The 26808-nt window shown below is 39.5% G+C and overlaps 1 protein-coding gene and 1 pseudogene across 1 annotated transcript in view; one reads left to right on the forward strand and one right to left on the reverse strand.

The window, feature by feature from the left end:
* Positions 1-430: 430 nt before the first annotated feature.
* Positions 431-1252, reverse strand: LOC138025016 (uncharacterized; annotated as a pseudogene).
* Positions 1253-9652: 8400 nt separating this feature from the next.
* Positions 9653-26808, forward strand: part of LOC138024456 (kinesin-like protein KIF2A) — a 32549-nt gene continuing 15393 nt past the window's right edge. Inside the window, exons 1-15 of the mRNA XM_068871664.1 lie at positions 9653-9855; positions 12651-12745; positions 14451-14555; positions 17375-17429; positions 17556-17651; positions 18244-18310; positions 19816-19908; positions 22311-22359; positions 22589-22643; positions 23584-23639; positions 23773-23831; positions 24615-24662; positions 25617-25707; positions 26046-26109; positions 26606-26697. Of these exons, the coding sequence (XP_068727765.1) occupies positions 9798-9855; positions 12651-12745; positions 14451-14555; positions 17375-17429; positions 17556-17651; positions 18244-18310; positions 19816-19908; positions 22311-22359; positions 22589-22643; positions 23584-23639; positions 23773-23831; positions 24615-24662; positions 25617-25707; positions 26046-26109; positions 26606-26697 (1083 nt within the window). The 5' untranslated portion in view covers positions 9653-9797. The remainder of the gene's footprint in view (positions 9856-12650; positions 12746-14450; positions 14556-17374; positions 17430-17555; positions 17652-18243; positions 18311-19815; positions 19909-22310; positions 22360-22588; positions 22644-23583; positions 23640-23772; positions 23832-24614; positions 24663-25616; positions 25708-26045; positions 26110-26605; positions 26698-26808) is intronic.

A 26808-nucleotide genomic window follows, 5' to 3' on the forward strand; every position in this document is an offset into this window, starting at 1 on the left:
AAATTTATCGGCCACTTGCCGATGTTTTTCATTTAAATCGTGCGAGCGCGAGGCAAACCACAATGACACAAAACAAGTCTTTTCTTTTATACCCACAGTTTATTTGAACTTGTAAAAATGAAAAACAAATGCCATATTTTCTGCCCCTTATGGTTTCGATAATTGCTATACAATCAATAACGAGTTTAAAATTTTTCCTTTTTAAACGTTTTAAATCCGAAAACTCTTTTGTTAATTACGATACAAATAAGTCAAAAACCAGTGAAATTACGATGTTTTCCTATCCACTCAAACTAGGCATAGCAAAAATCCCGAGAACCGGTAGCCAAGGTTACGGTCATCTTCCGGCTAAAAAGCAAGAATAATAAAACCCCCAATTTAACGAAGCGACAAAATCTGTCAGGATCAGCAAACAACATTCCAGGATGTCTCAGATATAGATTGCGTAAATATCGACGCACGCTCTTCCCCCATTGTCTCCGTCGCCAGCATCCATCAAATCTTCGCCATACCACAGGCGGAGCTCTTGGCCTGACTGGACCGAATAAGGGTTAAAACACGACAACAGAAGCTCTGGAGAGACCGAGGTGTATCCGGGAACTTTGGCAAACGTAGTACCTGCAACAAAAAACTCGGCTGGTGGCAAAAGAACGTCATTGGTCGAGTTTGTTATGACAACGTTAATCTTGTCACCGGAATAGAAGTCACCACAGCCCCAGTAGGACCAGTAGGAAACTGTTGTAGTTTGGCACGTCACGTAACCATACAAGTAAACCAATTTAGTGCAGCGAGCTTTGCACCAGAGACGGAGTGGACATAGAACTCGCCAAACTCTTCATCCTTCGCACCAAAACAAACTGGATTGAAATTCATCTTTCGCCATCCATCTGTAAATAGCAACAGAGAATACGTTTCATATTAGTGAGGCTTTTTTTTCGCGACTCCTCAAACGGCGCGGTCTTATGTGTAAAGAATACTTAATATACGCCGGCTAAACTCAAACCTTGCAAGCATAAAGTGACAACATTTTCAATTGTGAAACAATTGCGTCATTAAACTTTTACAAACCTGAGTTTTGTCCTCTCTCGGCAAGGAGCGACGAATCTTGGAAAACTCTCTCGAGTTCCGAGCTTCCTTTCTCAAGCGATTTTGAGTTCTGATCGGGCGCTTTACTATTACCGACATCTTCTGGAATCTTCGCAGCCAACGAACCAAGAGTAAACACGAACAGGCAAACCAAAATGGAGTTCATAGTGTTAGGAGTGATTTTCCAGTAAGGCCGAAACAGTACTGTCTGCAATTATATATACATGTATATATATAACCGCCCCTTTTTCAGAAATCTGGGACCAGAAAACCGGTTCAAACCGGTTCCAAAAGCCGGGATTTCTGGAAGGGGATATTGGGTCTTTCTCGACATTTGCAAAGTGGATTTAGGTGACTTCAAAAGTTCACCTTTAAACCCATCAGCATACTACCGTGAGGAATCCTGATACCAGATACCTGATTGACGTGCTGCTAAACCATGATTGGGTGACCGGTTGTGTGAGTTGTAGAATTGCATTTTATATTACTCATAAAACAATGGCCGTCTCCGTTGAAGAATACTATTTTTTTTTTGCACCAAGAATATCAATAGTTCGTTGTGGAAGAGGTCTCAACTTCTATTCAGGAAATAGAACAATTAGAACTTACATTTATTTCCCGGCACGTAATAAAAATGGGAAAGCCAAAGTCTCTTCGCTTCACACTGTCACCGCAAGATTCTAATCATGCAGAAAAAAAATGAAATCAATGATTATACTTGGTACAAAATCTAGTTAGTACGCTGGTGGCCGTCGATTGAGTGTCTTTTCGGCAAAAAGAGCTAAAAATAATTTGGCGGATCTTGTGGTGTTTTCGCATGAAATAGCGTTTACTCCAAGTTTATTTTGATAATTTCAAGTCGGTGTGGCTGAAGCTGTTTTCCACAATGAACTACAACATAAATATAACTTAGTAGCTTGCCTCAAATATGAAACGCTGTTTCATGGGAGTTATTGTCCACTTTCTGATACTATGTTTTATGTGAGGTATGACGTCACGAATAGATTCGAGCATCTAACAAAAAGGAAAAAAGCAGGTCCTATCGCTTTATGGTTTGTTTGGAAGTATTCGGAGTTGTTGCATTTAAGGGTTGAACTTGTTGTTTCGGTTTTGACTTGTTGTTGGTGAGTAAGAAAAAAATCAAGATTACATCAATTTTTTCTTTAAAATGCAAAGTTTTCAATGCTTCCATTTACCCTGTCGCTTCTGTCCACTACCGTTTCTTGACACTGTGCCAGTTACATGATACTTCCAAGGGGAGGTGTCATGATTGTTTGTCATTAATTAACTTATTTAATTCTACGTGACAGTGATTGATCTGAGTTGTTAATTCAGCGCTTCAATACATATTTAACTCCAACAGCTGTAAATCCATCCCTAGACAACTTTGGCTACATGTTGGCGAAATCTTTGACTTGAATCTTAAACGTGTTTGACGACACCTTTGTCAAATCTTTAAAGGGAATATCAGGCATGTTTGATCACACCTATGTCAAACCTTTCAACTGAATTTCACACATCTTTGACAACACTTTTGCCAAGTCTTTTAGGCCTGTTTCAAACGTCGAACTTTTCATGTGCCGAATCTAATGCAAATGAGAAAATCTATTGTTTTCGCTCATTTGCATTAGATTCGGCACACGAAAAGTTCGACATTTGAAACGGGCCTTAATTAAAGCTAAGACATCTTTGACGACACCTTTGTGACGGTAACAAAGGGTTGAATTTCGCTCCAGTTTGTTTTGGTGTGAAGAATCAAGAGTTTGGCAATTCTTTGTCTACTCCGTCTCTGGTGAAAAGGTCGCTGCACTAAAATTGGTTCCCTTGTATGGTTACGTATACGTGACATGCGACACTCGAAAAGTTTCCTACTGGTCCTACTGGTCCTACTGGGGCTGTGGTGACTACAATTCCGGTGACAAGATTAACGTTGTCATAACAACTGCGACCAATCATGTCCTTTTACCACTAGCCCAATTTATTGTTGAAAACAATGCTAAGTGGTCCAAAGTTCCCGGATACACCTCGGTCTCTCCAGAGCTTCTGTTGTCGTTTTTTAGCCCTTATTCGATCCAGTCATGCGTCAGGCCAAGAGCTCCGCCTGTGGTATGGCGAAGATTTGATGAATGTTAGCGAGCGAGACAATGGGAGAGACATCCTGGAATGTTGTTTGCTGATTCTGACAGATTTTGTCGCTTCGTTAAATTGGGGGTTTTATTATTCTTGCTTTTTAGCCAGAAGATGACCGTAACCTTGGCTACCGGTTTTCGGGATTTTTGCTATGCCTAGTTTGAGTGGATAGGAAAAAATCGTAATTTCAATGGTTTTTGACTTATTTGTATCGTAATTAACAAAAGCGTTTTCGGATTTAAAACGTTTAAAAAGGAAAATTAAACTCGTTATTGATTGTATAGCAATTATCTAAACCATAACGGGCAGAAAATATGGCATTTGTTTTTCATTTTTACAAGTTCAAATAAACTGTGGGTATAAAAGAAAAGACTTGTTTTGTGTCATTGTGGTTTGCCTCGCGCTCGCACGATTTAGAAGAAAAACATCGGCAAGTGGCCGATAATTTTCCCACCGAGGCCTTCCGAAGAGCATGAAGACGAAGAAGAAAGGTAGAGGAAAAGGAAGTTCAGGACAAAGGCTGCCTTGGCGGTCAAGCCAGCTCGATTTGCTGATGAGATCTTTGGAGAAAATCGTCGTTGCGCAGAAGATCAGCCAACTTAGGTGAAAAGGGTTTTCGGATTTAAAACTTTTAAAAAGGAAAAATTAAACTCGTTATGGATTTGACAAGTTCAAATAAACTCTGCATGGGTATAAAAAGAAAGAAAAGAAAGATCTTCCATTCTGCTTGTTCGGATGATATCGAGAAACCATAGAAACCTGTGGTCTATTGCTTTTGTATAATAATTCAGAAGACGCGCGAACTCCTAATATTCATTCCAAGTTGAGGAGAAATTGAGAGGAAGTTACAGGAAACTCAACACTGGACAACTTCTGGGGAAAACTGTAATTGCTCTGAGCGAGATTTGAACCCACGTCCCCCTGATCACTAGTCGGGTGTGATGACCACTACACTATCAGACAACCATGCTGGCAACATGGCCGATTGATCACTTAGATTGTGGCAATTACGTGGGACTCGATCCCTAATGGGCCAGTTTTATATGTTATAACGCTGGATCAACCTGTTATAATGATTCACAGGCGGACAAGGGTAATTAATGTAAAGAGTCAGTTAAGTAGATCCCTTGACCCAACAACGTATCACCCCCAGGAGGATGTTTGTAGGATACCAAACTCGCAGAGAGTTTTACCTCCTCCTCCTCCTCGTCATAATCGTTACATTGTAAGCACCAGCCATAAGTTTAACACTAACTGCTTCCTATTTTTAGTACCGTTCTGGCGATAAACAGTCTGCTGCGATCTTGGCTTCACCGTATAAGAAGTACTCATTCAAACATCTGCGGTTTTGGGAGACTGTGGGTGGGCTCAGGTTTGGGCATCACGTGACAAATCTCAACGAATCGTGTTCGAACAGTAACCGATTTCCAACAAATCTGGTAGGTTGATCATTTTATAAGTAATTGCTCGGGTCAGTTTCGTTTAGGGAAGCCCACAGGCTAGCATCATTAAGCTGGAATGTGGGTAAAGCCAAGCCTTTGAAAGAACACAGAGGTGAGACATGGTTTCACGTAGACTGGGACGCCTAAAATGCTCTGTTGTAAACATGGTGGTTCACGAGTGAAGTTGTTTCTCTGGCCTTTCTGTGGACGAATTCCAAGACCTACCGATACAATTTGGGCAAGTTTTGAAAGCTAAAAACCTCAATCGAGGCTGTATTTTGGTGGTAGGACTGGGTGGCCAGACACTTATAGAAAGATCTATGAAATGACAATCGGATGTCTTCCCTTGTCATGGAATGGCAGAATTACCCAAAATTCTTTTGGCCATGAAAGAGGCAACTTGAGAAGCACGAGACTGGCTCTCATCAAATGGCTGAAGCACGGCCGGAGTAAAAAATGAGAAGACGATTTCTAGCCAGATACTAAGCAGTAACCCTGGTGTGTGCAGTGAACGTAAACTTTTGATTTCTGAACAAATTTTTGTCATGGAAAATTCACGACGTGAACGCTGTGATCCTCGTGTCAAAGGAACAGTATAATGTAAATAGGAGAATAACCAGATTTATATTTGCAGATTACCTGTTCTCTTACTACTAAAGTTAAACTCTTCATCTCTACTATGGAATAAGCGCATTCAACTTCCGCTCGTATTACTTTATAAAAGTATGATTTTTTTTTCTTTCTTTTAAGGGTTTTCCTGCTCATCTGAAAATTACGTTTTCTCTCCCGTACTCTTTTTAGGCATGATCTTCGCGAAAATTACGTTCTGTCCCTCAATAAGCCTAGATCAGCCAGTTATGTTTCTTAGTTCTTTTTTCTTATCGTGTATCAGCTAAGTAGCGGAATGCGCTACCTGATTTTATCCGTACCACTGAGTTTACTGGTTTCAAAAGATAATCCAGGGCCGCATTTTGTATAGCGGCTTTTCTCTTTAATTATTATATCTTTAAATATTATGTATTTAGTATGTATCTGTATATGTGATGTATTTTAGCTTTAAGTGTAGTTTCTCGAAGATATTAGCTCTTGTAGTTGTTCTGAAATTCTAGATGAAATGCATGTAAGTATTTTACCTTTAGTAGTGCGCCTGCGCACACTTTGTACCCTGCGACCTTCAGTGCTTACCACATGTCAGGTAAAAAGACTTTTCCCTTGCATATTTAAGCCAAGGAATTGTTACGTTAAATCGACAAGGGCGGTTTGGAACTGTGAGTAGGCGTGGGATTTGTCACATATGGTTTAGGGGCCGACATATCTCTCCCTCAATGCCGTACCGGGAGGCAAGGTCGGTAGCAGAAAGCAGCGAAGGGCCAACTGCGTCCAAAAGCGATCGCACGGGCCGAAATCCCGGGATGACTCGTTTGGTACGACGCTCCAGCGCCGGTGTCTGGAGGTACTGGGTTTTTTCTCTCTTAGCTTGTTCAAACATTCCGTCCGTGCATGCGCGAATTTTCTGGATTTCCGATACCTCGTTTACCAAAAAAATTAAGATGCTGGTTTTTACAAACAACTGACATTTCAGTTGATCCACAGGCATAAACGTAACGTAAGGACCATGCGTGTCTGGTCTTCTCGAGCCAGAGGTGAGAGATGCTTTCACGTAGACTGGGACGCCTAAAATGCTCTGTTGTAAACATGGCGGTTCACGAGTGAAGTTGTCTCTCTGGCCTTTCTGTGGACGAATTCCAGGACCTACCGATACAATTTGGGCAAGTTTTGAAAGCTAAAAACCTCAATCGAGGCTGTATTTTGGTGGTAGGACTGGGTGGCCAGACACTTCAATGATAAAAAGATCTATGAAATGACAATTGGGTGTTTTTGCTTGTCATGGAATGGCAGAATTACCCAGAATTCTTTTGGCTATGAAGGAGGCAACTTGAGAAGCACGAGACTGGCCCTCATCAAATGGCTGAAGCGCGGCCGGAGTAAAAAGTGAGAAGACGATTTCTAGCCAGATACTAAGCAGTAACCCTGGTGTGTGCAGTTAACGTAAACTTTTGATTTCTGAACAAATTTTTGTCATGGAAAATTCACGACAAAAAAAAAATTGGGCTTTTTTCGCTGTGATCCTCGTGTCAAAGGAACAGTATAATGTAAATAGGAGAATAACCAGATTTATATTTGCAGATTACCTGTTCTCTTACTACTAAAGTTAAACTCTACATCTCTAGTATGCAATAAGCGCATTCAACTTCTCCTCGTATTACTTTATAAAAGTATTTTTTTTCCCTTTCTTTTGAGGGTTTTCCTGCTCATCTGAAAAATACGTTTTCTCTCCCGTCCTCTTTTTAGCCATGATCTTTGCGACAATTACGTTCTGTCCCTCAATAAGCCTAGATCAACCAGTTATTTTTCTTAGTTCTTTTTTGTTACGTATCAGCTAAGTAGCGGAATGCGCTACCTGATTTTATCCGTACCACTGAGTTTACTGGTTTCAAAAGATAATCCAGGGCCGCATTTTGTACAGCGGCTTTTCTTTTCAATTATTATATCTTTAAATATTATGTATTTAGTATGTATCTGTATATGTGATGTATTTTAGCTTTAAGTGTAGTTTCTCGAAGATATTAGCTCTTGTAGTTGTTCTGAAATTCTAGATGAAATGCATGTAAGTATTTTACCTTTAGTAGTGCGCCTGTGCACACTTGGTAATCTGCGACCTTCAGTGCTTACCACATGTCAGGTAAAAAGACTTTTCCCTTGTATATTTAAGCCATCGAATTCTTACGTTAAATTGACAAGGGCGGTTTGGAGTTGTGAGTAGGCGTGGGATTTGTCACATATGGTTTAGGGGCCGACATATCTCTCCCTCAATGCCGTACCGGGAGGTGAGGTCGGTGGCAGAAAGCAGCGAAGGGCCAACTGCGTCCAAAAGCGATCCTACGGGCTGAAATCCCAGGATGACTCGTTTGGTACGATTCTCCAGCGCCGGTGTCTGGAGGTAGTGCGTTTTTTCTCTCTTGTTTAAACATTCCGTCCGCGCATGCGCGAATTTTCTGGCTTTGCGATACCTTGTTTACGAAAAAAATTAAGATGTTGGTTTTTAAAATTAATTGACATTTCAGTTGATCCACAGGCATAAACGTGACGTAAGGACCATGCGTGTCTGGTCTTCTCGAATCAGAGGTGAGAGATGCTTTCACGTAGACTGGGACGCCTAAAATGCTCTGTTGTAAACATGGCGGTTCACGAGTGAAGTTGTCTCGATCTCTAGCTTTTCTGTGCACGAATTTGGGGACCTACCGATACAAATCGGGTAAGTTTTGAAAGCTAAATTGTTCCATAGGTGCTTTTTTTTTTGCTGATAGATTTGGGTGACGCGACCCTTATTAAAATTCCAGGAAATTTCAATCGGGTGTCTTTCCTTTCCATATAATGGCAAAATTACCCAGATTTCTTTTCTGCTTGAACGAGGCAACTTGAGAATCACGAGACTGGACCTAATCATATGGTTGAAGTGCGAACGTGGGAAATAGGGAGAAGAGCATTTCTTGCCAGACCCTAAGGAGTAACCTTTGTGTGTGCTGTTAATATAGACTTTTGGTTTGTGAACAAATTTTTGAAATAGAAAATTTGCGAAAAATTGGTCCTTTTTTCGCTGTTATTCTTGTAACAAAAACTTGCCTTTCGAGAAATTCATTCTTAAAATAATTTGGTCCTTGCAATTGGAAACGCTGTGATGTGAGTATAGGGTCGTTATTCGCTCCTTGTCAGTGGCACCCAACGTCAATTTTCGAAAAATATCTGTTCGGAAGACGATTTGGGATCTAGAATTTTCGGAACATTTGTTGTAAAGGTTCTTGCTTGCCTGCCTGTCCTAGGATTTTCGAACATCTACAAAAAAAAGTATAATTGCTCATTTTTAAAGGATTTTTACCCTAAAAAGGTCACCTAGAATTTTCGGGATCCATTTTTCTGGCTGAAATTTTCGAAAAGATAACTTTTGATACCTACAATTTTCGGATCACTAGACTTTCAGATATGAAATTAGAACATTTTAAAGATTTTTATGTTATAAAGATATGCATATATCTACCTTTTAATTACTAAAATACGTTTAACAATGCTATGTTTAAGTGGTTTTGAACTATATCCTCGTTGGGTGCCCCTGTCTAGTCATGAGCTTCTGCACCTTTTGGGGATGTAAGCTCATCCAAGCCGTTGTGAAGGAGAAAATCGTCAATGAGTAGCTGCTCCCGAAGAATTGATATTTGACCATGTTCTCGAGAGCAGTAAAAATAGAACAATTGCAAAGTTTCATGACTGGAAATGCTTTCCTTCCGAACGCACAAATCGCTTTATGTCACCCGAAATATGTCCGAAAAGTTTCAGGGCATTCGAAAAATGCCCCCTTCCCCATTTTACGTTTTCCCATCAATTGCAAGTAGTCTAGTTCTTCGCTTTCTCTTTTAAAACTAGGGTTTCATGTGGCAGGTTTATTTTGCACAAAGCCGAATACCAAATGCCGAACGCTATAAAAGCGGTATTGACGGTAATAATAACCTGCGGTCAACATCTTTGGAATTGGAGCTAGCGGCTCGCTCCGATTACCTAACTATTGACCACGCGTCATTCAACGCAAGGAAAACCTGTGTGCAAGCTACGGTAACAATTCTACATATATACAACAATAACTAAAAGCTAGCTATTTTTAGAAATCGCCGCCTAGGCCTAATTGTTGTAGATATGCACTACGATTTTGCAGAACGCCGAACGGTCAGCTTTCAATGATGGTAAGACATGTCTGCAGTAATTAGGTCTAAGCGTTGTTTCTAAAATGGTTAGCTTTTAGTTATTGGTTCGTCATATATATTTCTTCCCGTCGAACACCGATCTTTTATCGTTCGAGAAATTTAACAAGTCATTCGCGAGATTCTTAAACTGACAGTTACATAACGTATATTTCTGAATGTACGGTACCGCTGTCCACCTGCAGGCTCGTATCTTGTAAATTTCTCAACTTGTACATTTCATTTATTCTGCGAAAATGTGAATTTTCTTACAAATGATTTGTTCCACCGCTTGCGATTTCACGCTAGAAGATAACACTTTTATTCATAACTGAACAAAGCCACCACAATGGACAAGTACAGCAAACTTGTGGTTGGAATCAAAGTTGACATACAACGCACTGACGGTCAGTGGAGTTTATTTGTAACGAACACAACAATTATGATCATGGATATGAATTTAATTTCCTTTGACAAGAGTTGTTAATTCAAAGCAGTTCAAATAATTATTCCTTTCTTAGTTAGATTCTCGAGTGTTAATTATTTCACAATTTTTATTTACACGAACGAGGGAAGGAAACTGGTGGATTATTTTTACTCGATCCGGCGCCAAATTTGTGCCCATTACCCGATGTTTGTTTGGATTCGAGTAATATAAAGATCTTTTGTCTAAATGTCCTCCTCGATTTCCAGACTGTATTTTGAAACTATTACTCGCATTCCGTGAGTGTCTCAAAGAAAGTCAATCGTCTATTTCTGAGGAGTTTATGATAATTATTTTGACGGCGATCTTTAATTGACCAACCGAATTTGAACAGTGTACGTTAGTGTATAGAGTTGAGCAGACATGAAGACAACTCCTAGCCTTTCATGGAAGTTAAAACGTTTTGAAAGTTTGTCGTCTGTAGTAGTTGATTCTCAGCTTCTATCCATTTAAACTGTAAAGAGGAAATTTATTCTTGGTATTTCTCGGTGTATGTACAGATATCTCTTGTGGGTAAAAATCGATTTCAAGTTTAAGTTATCCAACGCTATTTCTGTATTTCTTTGTGTCTTGCTTATTATAATAATAATGAATACCAGACAAATTAGGTTAATATAATTTTTTCGTTTCTAAATTTTAATTTTTCTGTAACAATTTAACCTATTCGAATTTATTTCTTCATTTTATTGAAAAAATAAATTAGCTATGCGCCGATCAAATCGAAACTTCAACTTCTTCCCCCCCCCCCCGGGCAAAACCCTGGCATTTGACTATCTTCTGTGCCTGGGGAGAGTGGGAAATTAGACCTTTGCCTGCGTGGGGTGGGGAAAATTGAACCGAAACTATAAAACAGGTGTTTGGACGAGACGGAAGAGTTTAAAGGAAGAAGCGATTGGCTTAGAAAAAAGGTCTTCAAAATGTCTTTATTAAAGACAGGAGGAGCCGACGACAATTGTTCTTCAGACAAATCCGACGATAGGGTAGGACATTTGAACACCATTTTGATCCGAGGGGGCGGGAAATTTTTGAACAATCCAATCTTCAAAAGTTCAAATGCCCGGGCTTTGCCCAGGATGGTGGGGGGAAGGGGGAGTGTTGAAGTTAAGTTTCAAGTTGATTGGCACATTATTCACAGGCAGCTGCAGAAGGTAGCATTTTCAAGACCAACTTGTCACAGTTTTTCAGCCATCCAGCAAATAATTTATAATCTATTTTTTTTACCAAGAGGGAATGATAACAAATCCTGCAATTTGGTTGGTTCTTTTGAAAATGGTATGAAATGTTGTTATGTCATTTATCTGTTACCCTAAAAGTTCAAGGGTCGTACTGTGTGTTCTTAAGCCCCTCTTTAAATTGTACTTAAAGTGTTACTATGATTAAAAAAAAAATCATTTTTTTCTTTAGATTTTGAAAGTGTGTTTGCTTAACAGGTGACTGACAAAAGTTTTGGCATTCTCAACTTTCTCAAATCCCACAAAGGCATTGTTTTTGATGCAAATTTTGGGGAGTAAAAGTGTTTTTACAAATCTCACTAAAATTGATCAGACAGCTTTCTGAGTCCTTTCCTCCTTTGTAATCATTATCCATGGGCCATTTGCATCATTTACATGACTCGTGTATTTATGTAATAGAGTACATGTTTTTATGTGACATGACGGCGGCCATGTTGGTGTTCCATAACAATGGAGCAATGACCATGACGGTGTTCCTAAACTAATCCTCTCGGAATTGAGCTTTATTATCAGGGGTTTCAATAAGCACCGACGGCCGACGAAAAGCGTCGGCTGCATCGCTCAGAGAAGTCGGCTACTTTTTACCCTACATTGAATTAATTGAAGGATTCCGTCAAACCTGAAGTAAAATTAATTTTTGATCGACTTGAATGTACCTTTTTTAACCTCAATTTCAAAATAATTATCAGATTTGATATTGCCATCTTTGAGCTACAGTGCACGGCTATAACTTTTTTCCGCATTTTGGCCTAGACCAACCGTCACATTTTTTATGTAATTCAATTACGTTTAGTTACGTCCCCAAACATATCAAGACGTTTAATGTAAAACAGGTCGTTATTGAGTAATCGTTGCATCAAGACTTGTTTTCCAAAAACAGTAAATTTTTCGTTAGTTTCATCGGTTAAGCCTTTTCGTTTGTTCAGATTAAAATGACATATTCTTATCGTTCGACAGAACTGATTTCTCATGTTGAGAAATGTTGAAATTCGCGCTTGAAAAAACGTGCAAAAAAGGTTTGCCGTTCCCGGCAGCTTGAAATTGGTAGTAATGATGACATGAAGTTGTCGAAACATCATATAACGTTAAAAATCGTTAATTTTCCTTTTGAAATGGTTTTCCAAATCTTTCTTCGCTGGAAATTATCAAAAGAATGCGCTTAATTGCATACTCAGTGTCTCTGTTGATTAGAAATCTTCCTTCATCTTCAGTGCTGGAAATCACATTTCAGAGCTTCCAGATTTCACAATCGTCTGGGGGAGCATGCCCCCAGACCCCCCTAGACGAAGGGGCCTAACGGCCCCTTCTTGATACAGTCGGCTACTAGACTCAAACCAGCTGCCTACTTCAAATTTTATTGAAACCCCTGATTATCATGCAAGGATTTTCTTTTGTTTTGGTGGGAAAACAGTTGAAAGTTACTGATCACTTGTGAGTGAAAAAGCTCTATATTAAAATGATTTCATAAGAGCTGTGTTGATTGCAGGGCGTGTTCACTCGTCAATGATAAGTGGTATCAACCTGGACACCAAAAGTGTGACAGTGGAGTGGTATGAAAATGGTGAGACAAAGGGAAAAGAGGTAAGATTGGAATGAAATGTCCCATACACTCCAAGTTCTCTCTCTCCTGGACACCTTTTCATCATCAACTATCCTCAAGAGGAGCCTTTTGGAAATTGTATAGATTAGACTCCGAAGTTAAAGGTGTTAAGCCGCTGTTACACATTGAGACTTTTAGCTGAAACTTGTGTAAAAACGGAGCTGCAAAACAAGTTTCAGGATGCATTGCACTGTGTAACATGGTCGGTTTCGTGAAACCTTTTTTGAACTTTCATTGCAAGACAAGTTCCATGAAAAGTAGAACCGCTTTCTGCTTCTGCAATGGTCGCAGCAATCACAGTGGTGGTAAACACAGGAGTTTCACCATGTAACACCACTTCGTGAAACTGGTCTTGCTTGGTCTTGTTACCTTACGCTGCGTAAGCCAATCAGAAACTGGCTAAGTGTAAATGTAAATTATGCTTTGTTTATAGTGGAAATGCACTTAGCTATCGAGCTAGTTTACAGGCACTCCACTGTTAACAAGGTGAAAGTAACAATTCAAACTTAACAGAAACATTATTAAGAACCCCAACTGGCGGGGGGTGGGGGGGGGGGGGACCAGTTGGCTATTTACAAAGCGTGGTGGAGTTGAATCAGGGACAACCGGAAACAAATCCAAGCCAGAGGTTAGAATGGGATTTGAACCTGGAGCAGCCGCATACAAACCCAAGGCTCTAACCACTGGACCACACTGCCTCATGGCTAAGGCCATGTAAACAACATGGCATCTGACAGGATGCGGCAATGCGGATCTGCGTAATAACCTAAAAGCCGCATCCTCCACACATACATGTAATTATGATATTTTCAGCATATTGAAATCAGAACAAATGCCTGATATTAATTAGTGATAAAGCAAATTCTGCTTACCATCCTCACAAACATAAAAGGGAAAGAGATTGACTAGTTTGAAACGCTTATTTTCCTGAACATTGAAGAAAACACACCATTTTGTTCGCAAGATGAAAGTTCGTAAGCAGTTTCCACGCATTTTCAGCATATAAGCCCGGACACTAGTTAAACTGTGATATAAATTATAATTTCATATCATACTCTGGGCGAAAAGATGCAACAAGATATGAAAATTTAGCCGCAAGTTATAGTTGAAAATGAAAAATGAAAAAAAAAAAAAAAACAAACAAACAGAAAGGAAAATTCCCTTGAAAACAGATCACATGATCTGAAAAGGTCAGTTCCAAAGAGATCCATTTAAAAAAACCTTACACCAAGAAACTGTGGAAAGGACCTGACAAAATCGGCGGGTCTAAGACACAGGTCCCTTTTGACGGGTCACTGGTTGCAGGTCATTATTTTGCGTTTTGGAAAGTAACCCAAAACCCTCTATTTGGCCAACCCTTGTCCTGAACTTGGGTTTTTAGGCCTAGGGTTAGCCAAATGGAGAGTCTGGGGTTACTTTCAAAAAGGTAAAACAATGACCTGCAACGATTGACCAACAAACACAACCCACATATTTATGGCACTAATTCCAGGAATTGAAAGGCCACAACGCAGTGGTGGACAGTGAAAACTGTCAGTCCTCTGTTTCTCTTTGAAAGAATCTTGTTGATAATAGCAAAGTTTTCTAGTTGAAGGACATTTGCTGTATACATGCATTTTACATGTAGCTGAAGTTAGTTCATTATTCATTGCCCCTGTTTTACGACATGTTTTCCCTTTGTTTTAGATTGAAGTTGACCAAATCTTTGCATTGAATCCAATGCTTGTTGTTCAACCGAAGCAAAAATCCACACCCTCAAACAAGAGAGTCTCCACAACACCAAGCAATAAGGTACTAAAATAATGTATTTTATTATTAACTTCCAAACATTGATAAAAGCCTGGCCAGTGTTTTCATGAAGGGCTATATGCCAATAATAATAATAATAATAATAATAATAATAATAATAATAATAATAATAATAATAATAATAATAATAATAATAATAACAGCTTTATTTAAGTGTCAATGGATTTAGCACAAGAGCACTACCGTAATTGAGGACACTAACAAAATTAACTCAAATCAAATCGAATTAAGGACAGTCCCTACTAATTCAAAGGTGTTTTTACGCCGTTTACTGAATATGCGGGAAAAGCAGATCTTAACAAGTGTTATTGAAATCCAAAAAGAAAATTGGGGGTATATAACCACGCATTTTTCGAAGATAATAATTAATCAACAATATTTGTGAAAATTTTTAAAATACAAAGCAATGTATGGCGTTCTTTTCCAACTTTGAAGCTCAATTATCTCTGAAAAATGCGTGATTACCCCCAATTTTCTTTTTGGATACCAAGATCACTTGCTAAGTTCTGCTTTCTCCACAATTTTGCGACAAGATACGAAAATGTAGTCGCACTTTCGCAAATCGTCACGCTGCATTGAGCCCACAATACTTGTGTTGAAAGCAACCGCTGAAAATGGCGAATGATATCTAAGGAATGGAGTTGTGATTGTAACATCGTAGGGAAATAACGCTACAATTACGCTATCTTCATATTGAAAGAAAACTCAAGGAGAGAATGATTTTGTCATTCCTTCATTTATTTTAGTAAAAAGAGCAGCAACGTGGCAACTGCTAGCCCTTTTTTTTTGAAAGAGTGAAGATGAAAACAAGTCGCAAATTTGCGACTTCTCCAGATATTTTGGTCGCAAAGGGAAAAAACTCAGTCGCAAATGCGAATGTATTGGTCGCAATTTCAGCCCTGCATGTTATTATTTAATAATAATAATAGTAAACTAAATTATACTCCTTAGACTTGTTTTGGCAATGAAATGGCCAGGTCTCTTTCAATGGGTCCACTTTTGTCAGCATCTATCTCTTAGCAACAGTCCTGTCCCAGGGTTTTCGAATTAGAGTGTGATTAGGTGGTCAGAAGAAATTATTTTATGAAAGAGGCTGAGTGAAAGTGCAACAAGCGATGAAGGCGCACTCTTCCAGCGGCGTTTCTAAAACGAGGGAAAGGGTAAGACCAAGGGTCAGGGTAAGGGTAAGGATACAACTACAGAAAGTATCCTAAAAATGCATAAAAGCTAACCTTAAACTTTTGTTTAGGCCTAATTAGGCCTAAGGTTAGCTTTTATGCATGTTTTGTATTCGTATCCTTACCCTTACCCTGATCCTTGGTCTTACCCTTCCCCTCGTTTTAGAAACGCCACTCTTCCAGAGGTGTCTGGCAAATCTGACTTTTTTTCATGGCAGGTACAAAACACAGGTCACAGGTCATTGTTATACCAATACAGAAAGTACCCTAGACCTTTTTTATAGCTAATGTTAATTAGGCCTATTAAAACAAACGTTTTTAGGCCTGATTTTAGCATTGGTATTAAACAGGTACATGTAAGCTTGTTTCTGTATTGGTAAAAGAGTGACCTGTGACCTGTGACCTGTGTTTTGTACCTACCCCTTTTTTCACCAACAAAGCTTGGCTGTTCCAAGGTTCATGTTTTTGGGGCATGTTCTCATGTTATTCATGTTTAATTAAACTAGGTGGCAAATTCAAGTGAAATAGCCAAGGAATTTCACCAGCTCCTACCCTTGTTGAAAACCCTGCTGGTCATATTTAAACTTGTCATATGGGAAGGTGCCTGATTAAGTTGGTGTACAATGTAGCCAGATCCTATATTGAAGTGCGATGGGTAACCATGACAACCCTGTCAGTGCCTCCTCTCAGGCATTGGACCATGGGAAACGACACTAAACATAAGCAGTGGTGACCTGTCATTTGAAAGATAGTTGTAAATAAACTCCTCATTGTTTCTCTCCACCACATACAAGTTGTTGGTTACTTTGCAATGATCTCGCATGCTGACCAAGGGGGCAGTTATAGCAATTATACTCTGATTGGTGTTGTGCTTCAGAAACTGGGTTAAACTCCAACCCTGTTACCGGTAGCCCTAGTAGCTCAAGTGCGTTGTTATCCAGGGTAAAAATGTATAGACAATGACCAGAAAGGAAACGGAAATTGCTTTGAGTTAGCAAGGTGTTTGAGTTATCATGGGGTTTGAGTTACTAAGGATAAAATTGCGGTAAATACATGTATGATGGAAATCCAGAGGAAATTGATTTTGGTTTGAGTTTTTCATGTCCTTTCTGTTACATAAACTTGTGAAACTGTTTGAATATTGCAAACAACTATTTCAAACAGCCAAGATGATTAAGTTGTTCGGATTTTGACACAGCAATCTTTATGGCAGTTGAACCTTCTGCTTGACTTCGAATAGTTTCCTTGCCCGCGTGCCGGATTAAGCTCAGAGATATAATTGTTTTCTTGCTCCATGCTGTAAGTTACGGAATGGCCAATCCTCGTTTTATTCCTGTTGATTTATGGCCCGTGCACTTCGCGCTTGGGCCATAAATCAATTGGAAAAAACTTGGTCCTTAAGTTACAGTACGGACCTCGATCTCGGTTAGTAAGAGGTAATTGCTTTGTCTAACTCCAGAGGATTTTACTCGTTACAACTGGGGACAGCCTACATGAAGTGTGCCTGAGGAATGAATGGGTTAATGTTTGTCCTCTCATGTATTATTAAAATAACTATTAGGTACTCTTTACTGAATACTTGATTACTAATAGTTGTTAATTAATGTTTACTTCTTTTCTTAGAATACAAGAAATGATAACCATGGATTCCCATCACCGAAAGCCCACACACCATCAGGTATTAAAATTTGAAATGATTGATTGCTTGACTGATTGACATGTTGGTTAATTGCTTGATTGATGGCTGGTGTGTCAATACTTTGCTTGCTTTAATTAATTGATTGATTGACTGATTTGTTTTCAGCCAAAGTTGAGCGTCCCATGGCTCTTAATCTTGCTAATGAAGATGATCATGCGGTTTCACAGATAGAAATTCCACAGAAAGAAATCTCAAATGCAGGTCAGTTTCTTGTTACACATTGTGAGTTGTCAGACACATACTAGATATCCCTGACTTTTCTTTACAAAATCAGCTCTTATATTGAAACAGTAACAACAATAATAATAATAATAATAATAATAATAATAATAATAATATTATTATTATTATTATTATTATTATTATTATTATTATTGACTTTTACACTTGCCAAAATAATAGAGTAAAATCTTTTCATTACATAGATCTGAAATGAAATCACTTATAGCAATAATATTGTCAATCCAAGACTGTCCCTAACATCTCAGGTAGAAGAGTAAATTGGCAGGAGCTCTGTCCATTTTGTTATTGATGAGTGTTCAGCCACAGCTGGACACACCACACTTATTCACCTAAAATGTCTGATTTCAGTTAATTTGTAGTCTCCCCAACATACATGTAAGAACACTTCATCTTGTGCTCGGCTAAATAACCTTGAGACTTGAATAAATTGACTATATACATATATGGTCTTCGTCGAGAATAAAGGATGGACAACAATACGTCACCTTCAAGAGCAACAACTACAGTTGTTTGTGTTAATTATTTGTCTTTCTTATTTCATTCCCTTTAGTGAACAGAAGACGCTCCAACTGTGTTAAAGAGATTGAGAGATTGAAAAAGAACAGGGAGGAAAGAAGGTACTTAATCAGCCCCGATTTTAAGCAACATCTTTAGCTAAAAAAATTCATTATTGTTTCTGTTCTGTCTGACTTGTTGATGTTACCCAATGCAAGCGAATTTATTTTTATTTTATGCAAATCCTTCTCGACAGCACCGCTGACAGCAGAGCCCTAATCTTAACTTGACAAGAAGGAAAGAACTCTGTAGAAATCGTGTTAAGTCTTTATTGAGTATACGCAAACTGCAACAGTTGCTAGGGACAGTTTCAAACCCAGGCCAATTCTCAAGCGCACTCCTAGCTGATGCCAATGATTTTCGTACTGAAGGCTCGATTTTTACCTTCATCTTGTCAAAAATATGATGTGTGTGCTGCCTAAACTGGTTTGACCAGAGTGACTACCCCAGAAACTTAATTGGGCTGCAGTGACTTAAAAGACTCTACACAATTACTGCAGAGACTCTCTTGCCCTCCCTCTGGTGAATTTTAGCGAGGCTCTGCTTGCAGGGTGTCTCAACAGTTCCTGGGACAACTTGCTAAAATATAACAATAATAATTATAATTACAATGTATATTATTTTTAAGCTATTGACATTTTGTCAATGTTTTATGCGGTGTGGAAATCTTGAATCTTGAAATCTTGACATTTCAATCCCCCAATTCAATGTTGACCTTAATACTGGGTGATCTGCTGCATTCTAAAAAAAAACCGATATTGTTATAGCAGCAAGTTGTGGGAGAATAATTAAGATCTTTCCCCTGGAACCCAGGTATTTGAAAATGTCCATGTTGTGAACTTGCACATGTACGTAATGACCCAGGATGGTTCTTACAATACCAAGATCTTTGTTGAGAAGACATTTACATTCTACAGCAACTAGGACAAACAAATCAATAATTAACCAGCTAAAATAGGAGGGGACCTTCCACAGTGGCCATCCAGCCCCTAGATAGAATACCACCCCCATGGCTGACGAGTCCCCCGACCCAGCCATGAGCCCCCATTCTAGGCACCTGTCACACTCTGATGAACTCAGTGGAAGGAAAAATAGAGGGTAGGGTGGGTGGGGGAAAGCTAAAAAGCTAACAATGAAAACCGCTCCAAACGCCTGAGAAAAACTCTTAGTATCATGAAAATCTGGCTGAAAACAACCACTGCGATCCACGTGAGCCTGCACTTATGAGTCTGACCGCTGACAGCTTGACTGAAGACCGTCCAAGAGAAACGATGACTTCTATGAACCATGACCGCGAAAACACTGAATGTTAAGATGATGATCGTTAAACCGATGACCGCTACGCTCGTTGGTTATAACTTAGTTAAATGAGTGTTTAACTAAATTTAACTGGGGCTATGCGAGAGACTATGTAAAAGAGTCCCAAGACTGTTGACTAAGACTGCGCTACTTGTTACTGCAACCTTCAAAGGGGAACCTAAGTATACTGAGGCTTTGCAAAAATTTTGACCCGTGGAAGAGAAAGTGATTTCAAGATTGTGTAAATTAACCATTTCATTTTCCACAGAGCTCAACAGCAAGAACAGAGGGAGATGAAACAACGACTTCAACAAGAAGTGGATCCTGGCAACCCGAGCTGGGAGTTTTTGCAGATGATAAGGTGAATTAATAGAGCCCACAACATGTTGATAAACTTCATTAATATACTTTTTAGATCTAACATACTCCCTTTTTGATCTCTGAGTGCATGTGTCTCAAAGCCGGAGTACTACAGACCTGCTTTGTTCATAATCTATGGTGTTAAGAGCCTATGACTATCTGGGGGCGCCGTTATTCGGGGCTTCTGATATTAAGCGCTGTCGCGGAGTTGCGAAGTTCAGGTAAATCCACGAAATTCCGCGAAATTGAAAAAAAAAAGAAACAAAACACGCGAAATACCGCTAAATTTGCTAGAAATCTTACCAAATACAAGCCGGTACAACATATTTCCGAATTATTTGGCTGTTGGAGCTGTTTGCGTGCCGTAAACTTGCAAATTTATCAAACTTCGTGACTGCAACGAGTAACATCCCAAAACTACCAGACATTCCTAGAATAAATTAATGTTGCGAAAAACTGGACAGTGGCTGCGATGTAAAAAGCGCTTTTGCGCAGTTCTCAAGCGCATTGTTGATGAAAGTGCAAGTGATGATCTCTGTTAAAAAGAACCTCGAGGCAACAATTATAAGTAGTCGGTGTTTCTGTTGCTGTTAACGTTCATCATTTCGAAAAAAAGGGCAAAGTTGACATTTTTTCTTTCATTAGAAAAGTTCTCCAAATCGACGCAAAACCGATCGCTTTCCAGGGAAATTTGCCCCGAAAATTCCCGCGAAATTTCTGCGAATTCATCTCTGAAATCCCGCGAAATTTGACTTTTTCTTCCGCGACCTATCAGCAGAGGGTCATGAACCGGAGTTGTGATAGGGAAAATATAATTTTGGAGCATCGTTGCGTTGTACGAAGCAGTTAGTGATAAGTCTCAAAACGAAACATGAGATTACTGGAGAACGGAGGCAAAAAAGTCAGGGCAAGATATAATTCTTAGCTGCATGGGAGTGTCCGCCGAAAGAGGCCTGCTGTCACCTGGCAAGGACGTTTCAGTTTCTGTGCCTGACACATTTACCATGCCGCCTTGCCCAATACCTCATCGGTGTTTCTTCTTTTCGAGTGATTGCATTGGTTGCAGTAGATTTAGGGAAACCAATTCGTGCCAGTGAAGCCGTACGTGAGGTAGGGATGTTGTAGGTAGGCAGCTTTGAGGTTTAAAAACGAGTCTGTTAGCATCAGGAAGGTCTTAACTCTCACATGGCAGTGGCCAGGAACGCAAGAAGACCGCATGAAATATTTGATATCAGGAATTTTTAGAAGAACTAATACCTGATAAAAGTACAAGGAAGGGTTACGTTTTTACAAACGTTGGCCGTGTAGCACTTATATTTGAACAGACTTAACTGATTAGAGTGTAATGTCAAGTGCTAAGTTTCTACCCCATATGAACCATGTGAGCGTTAGCCCTACTGATGGAAATGGGCCCACACAAGGACAGAGAAAAACTCTGACCAGGGTGGGAAGCCCTGATTATTTTGTCCTGATAAACTCTGATAATGCAAATCCCACTCGCACCAAGGACTCTTCATCTCCCATTCCCAGTAACAAAACCCCAGTTCCCAGTGCTCAAATGTCGTTTTCCCAACGACAAAGTAAGTCAATCCCAACTCGCATTTTACCTCTTCATGACCCTCTCAGAAGCCCTGATTATTTGCACTTGCCACATGTTGCTTCTAGATAACCATTTAGTTTCCTTGGATGTACTGTTTTGACAATAATATTCTTTTGTAAGTTAAATCAAATTAAAGAGATCTGATGGCCACGGTTTTAAAACAATGAGCATTATTAAAAGCTGTCCCAGATTTCATTCACGTAATTTCGTTTCTTTGTTATCCCCAACTTTTGTCTTAGTAATTAGCATCGTTGGTACCTTTACACAGACAATTTAAGCAATTTTCTCTTATAACCACCTGAGTCCTTTCATGGGTCGGAACACATGAACTAGACCCAATAGATAGGCCTTCTCCCAACTGGGTGTCGGGCTTCATAGCTTATTCTTGGGTTTCGCTCACGTGATCAACAGCCAGAAGACGTTAGCATAATAATAGCTTTCAATTCCCGGAGGATTGGATCGGGACACCAACATGGCCGCCATTTCATTGTTTGGGGACACCAACATGGCGGCCGTGACGTCATGTAAAATCCAAGAATTTGTTAGAGCATTGCACCAGCATTGCATTGAACCGGCATTGCAGAGGTCATAGGTTTGAATACCATTCCAGCTGCCTGAATTTTTCACGTGTCTCTAAGAGACATTTCTTAAATTGTCCTGATAAATAGGATCACGTAATCTCGTGTTCATTGTTATCCTTATCTTCCAAACTTAAATAAATGAAGAAATAAGACCATGAATACTTACAGTGCAAATAAAAAGTTGTTCTTTGTAATATAGCGGTAGTCACTTTTTTTCCAAAGGGAATACCAAGCAGACTTGGAAATTAACGGATTGACAATGTCAGACCCAGTAAGTAAATTAGCATACTTAGTTAATATAAATTAACATGATGTAATTACTTGTAATTCATGTAAATTAACATAATTAAGTAATCATGCAGCTGCAATGCGTTATGTGCAAATTGAAAAGGCTTTATATAAAGAAAATGCACGGTTTTTTTAAAATATTTAAACAAGCACAATACAAACAATAATATCTCGTGGTGATGATAAAATATTATTGCCTTTTTTTTTAATAGGTTGTAGATCATCAGATTTGTGTCTGCGTCCGTAAAAGGCCGATGTCTAAAAAAGGTAGTAACCAGATCAGAAAAATACATAAATAAGATCATTGTAAATTCACTTACAGTGGAAAAATAAAAAGAAATGTTTAGTGAGGAGCAATTTCACATGAAAGGAAGTACTGACATTAAGGTTCATTAGAGAGTTAAGCCAATATTATATAGCATATCACAGCCTGAGAATTCATACAAGTAAAAACTGGAAGGCATTCTTCTCATAGAGTCTTTAATCATCTGAGAAACTGTCAGTAGTTACTAGTACATCGCAAATCAAGTTGAAAATGAGCCACGTGGTCCTTGTGGTCCTGCGACATGCATCAATTGAAAATATGCCAGCTTACAGATTCTCTCCATGAGCAGCGTAAAATCTTGTTTCTTGTGAATAAAATCGATCGTTTGTAGACTGAAGAAAATAAGTTAAGTTACACGCAAACTATTTGAACTACAAAGTGAACCTATTATAGAATCATGAGTAGTTGTTTGCCCATGTCAATAATCAACTAGTTTTATTTTTCTTGCATGTGAACATGCAATAATTATTTATGACTTTGAAGATTCTTAAACATCGAAACATTTTATTTAAGGGGTTCTGAAGTATTGAAGATCCTACCTTAATCATTGAATAAGAATGATATGGTAATGGTTTATTTATTGATATGATTAATGGTTGAAGTGTGTGATGCAGTTGGTAGAAAGACGAGTCGTGAATCAATTTATGTTTGTGTCATTCTTAAAAGTGTCTTTATGCTTCTTTTCCTAAATTGATATTTCTGGGATCGGTGAACTTGGAAAGCTTAATGACGATTTCCCAAGCATAAAGCTTAAGTTAGGACTTGTCAGGGTCGTTATTGGACATTTTTATACAAAAACACACTTAAAATTAAAGAGTCAAGGTCAGCTCTGGGATAACCTTTTCTCAATTTTCGTTCACTTTTACGGTTTTTTTTTTGCAGAACTGAATAAAAAGGAAGTTGATGTTATAATTGTACCAAGCGGTGACTACTGTGTGGTAAGTCTCGTCAGGTTTTTGGAACAATGATTGCATTGGTTTCAGAGCAAGCACTGGGCAGAAAGCAAATAAAGGCTTGAAAGTCGCTAGAAAGTGCCCTGAATAGATGATTTACGGTATCTCCACCTTTTAGGTCCATGAACCAAAACAAAAGGTTGACCTCACAAAGTATCTGGAAAATCATAAATTTTGGTGAGTTAACTTGTGTTGTCTTAGTCATGTTTTGGTCGGAAGTGATCCAGTGATATATTTGATCCACAGGCGGACACCGGAAGTGATCATTTGATCCACAGGCGGACACCGGAAGTGAGCTTTCCGCATACCAGACGCTCATTTCCAGTTGCCGTCCGTAGCGTGCTCGGCAACAAGAACGTCACAAAATTGCATATTTAGTGGGCAAACACAATAGCTTTTCACGCCCTGCACGTGCGTTTTTCACTTTTGTCCATTTCTCTGCCTGTTAGGGAGCATAAGCAACGACAACGAGAACGTCATCTCAAAATACAAATTCGCATTATTTTAATCGCTATCGCTTCGTGACTTTTAATATGACAAGGGTGTGGTACTTCCTCAAAAATGAGACTGGACTGAACGGCACATAATTTAGGGGAGAAAAATAAAATTTATCCTCAAGAGCTGAGTTTCTTCATAACACCTCAAATTTGGTTATTTCACGTTGCTAACGACGGCAAAGAAATGGACAAAAGTGAAAAACGCACGCGCAGGGCGTGCAAAGCTCTTATGTTTTCCCACTAAATATGCAAATTTGTGACGTTCTCGTCGCCGGCTTCGGCTACGGAAACACAAATTTTTCACAAACATATAATTTGCTCATCTTTTTATTTCAGACTTGACAGAGTTGTGTTGAAGCGATTTTTTTTTTGTGATAATTTCCTTTGGAAACAAGTCATTCTCCCGAGATTTTCATTCTGTTATTAGACTTTCTCAATTGTTGTGTTCGCTCCCTTTCTTTAGGTTTGATTATGCCTTTGATGAAAGTGCGAGTAATGAATTGGTCTACAGGTGAGACAACAGAAAAATATGAGACTTCCAGTCGAGTTGCTTATGATCTGAGTTATGTTTTACTTCCGGTCGTTTCTATGAACTTCTAAATCGAAAATCGAGACTAAACAAAACCTCCCAGGTGAAATTTGTGTACCGTCAGCAGTTCTTAAAGGTGGGCAGGACACATGCATTAGGATCGTGTAGCGGAGCCATGTAGCAGGGACAAAATCACACGGAACAAAAGAACCCCCAAATTGGTGTTGCACAGTTACGAATGGATCAGTTCACACGAGGGGACATGTCGCTGCAACATATCCCTGGGACATGTACCCGCAACATTTTCATGTGTGTGCACGCGTTGTGATTTTGTCCCTGCTACACTTCCCTGCTACATGTCACCTCAATGTGCATTACACAAGTTTTTTGTCGCTGCAACAAGTGTCCCTGCAACATGACCCCTCGAGAAGCCGACGAGAGAATGGGGTGAGAACGAGGCTCACACTCTCCCCATTCTCCCCGCTCTTCGCCTCGCTTGCGTGACTAAAGCGACTAAACGGAGGCACCACACACCGGGCTGCCATGCGGGAGCCCGTGAGTTGGAACCCGGCCGGACCAACACTCAGGAACTGAGGAGAAAGTGCTGTCTTTGTAAATGAGTAGACTCTCTAGTCTTCTCGGATAAGGACGATAAACCTTAGGCCCCAACTCATAACCCTTCAAGGTTCAAAACCCTGTGAGACGTAAAAGAACCCACCCTCTTTTCGAAAAAAAGTAGGTCAGGGAGTTCCCGGTGTTGTGGTCTGTCTGCTATGGTGTATCATGTTTGGGGGGTGGGGGAGGGGGGTGGTAAATGCTCGGAGATACTAGCTACATCAATCTACTCTTAAAAACCCGAGGGAAAATAATAATAAGAGATGAGATAAAATGAGATGAGACCAATGCTTATGTCTTTCCATGTTCTTTACTTGGTAGATATACAGCTAAGCCTCTTGTTGAAACCATTTTTAACCAAGGAATGGCAACCTGTTTTGCTTACGGACAGACAGGAAGTGGGAAGACTCATGTGAGTTACTTGTAGTGGAGAAGGGACGATTTCCGTTAAACTTGGGTTTACTAGCGACGAAGTTGAAGTCGTAATCAGATGAGTACAGCGTTACGATCTTGTGAAAACCCGTGTGATAAAATGCTTATTGACTGAGTTTACGGCGGGCTGGACAGGAAAATATTTGACCCTCAGTCATGAAAGAGGTCTTACTTGGGGCCAGATATTTTCTCGTCTGGTCCTCCCAGCCAGTCAATAAGTACACATCATTTAATTCACCTGTGTTAACATGTAACACCTCTTTTAGTACAATCGCGAAGGTGATGTGTTTCTCAAGCGTTGCTTATCATATTTTATAGACCATGGGTGGAACCTTTTCTGGCAAGCAACAGGACTGCACCAAAGGAATTTATGCACTGTCAGGTGAGTTGAAACAGATAAATTAACTTTTCTTTTTGAAAATTTTGTCACTTGTCTTGAAATTCCGAATCTTACTTCTTGATTTTGTACTTAAATTTCCCGAGGGATTGTTTACACTGGCGCGACGCAGTCATACGCACAAGCAATAAACGGGGGCGCTTTGACCATTAAGAACTTTTCTCAAGACAAAAGACGCTAATTGACTACACGAGGAAGTCTGTGTATGTTTGTTTCGCTCATCACAGGCGAAATTTGCAGGCAATAGACAGGTGTGCGCTAAGATTGTCATCCACACCCGATAAGTGAAGACACTTGGACGACGTCCAATACATGAATGATTCTCGCGTTTAGAATAAATGCTTTTCCCCTCCTTTCCCGTGGCAGCGCAAAGCGAGCTTGACCTCCCTTATCCCTTGGGGAAAAAAGATGTATATTATTTCTTCCTAGTTCTAATTGCGCAGTATCCAGCTCTTTTTGTTGTTTTTGTTTGTCTTCGCAGCTCAAGACGTCTTCAAACTGATCAGATCACCCAAGCACAAGAACAAGGATCTCGTTATATCTGCCAGTTATTTTGAGATTTATGGCAGCAAGGTAAGCTGTTGTGCGCTCAGAGTCTCATTGGTCACGCTGTTGTTCATTGGTGGAAATTGCATGACAAGCGAAAACAAGCAGCAGCTTGATGCAGCGCAGAGTCGCAGTAGT

Source organism: Montipora capricornis, chromosome 11, assembly GCF_036669925.1.
Source record: "Montipora capricornis isolate CH-2021 chromosome 11, ASM3666992v2, whole genome shotgun sequence".
NCBI lineage: Eukaryota > Metazoa > Cnidaria > Anthozoa > Scleractinia > Acroporidae > Montipora > Montipora capricornis.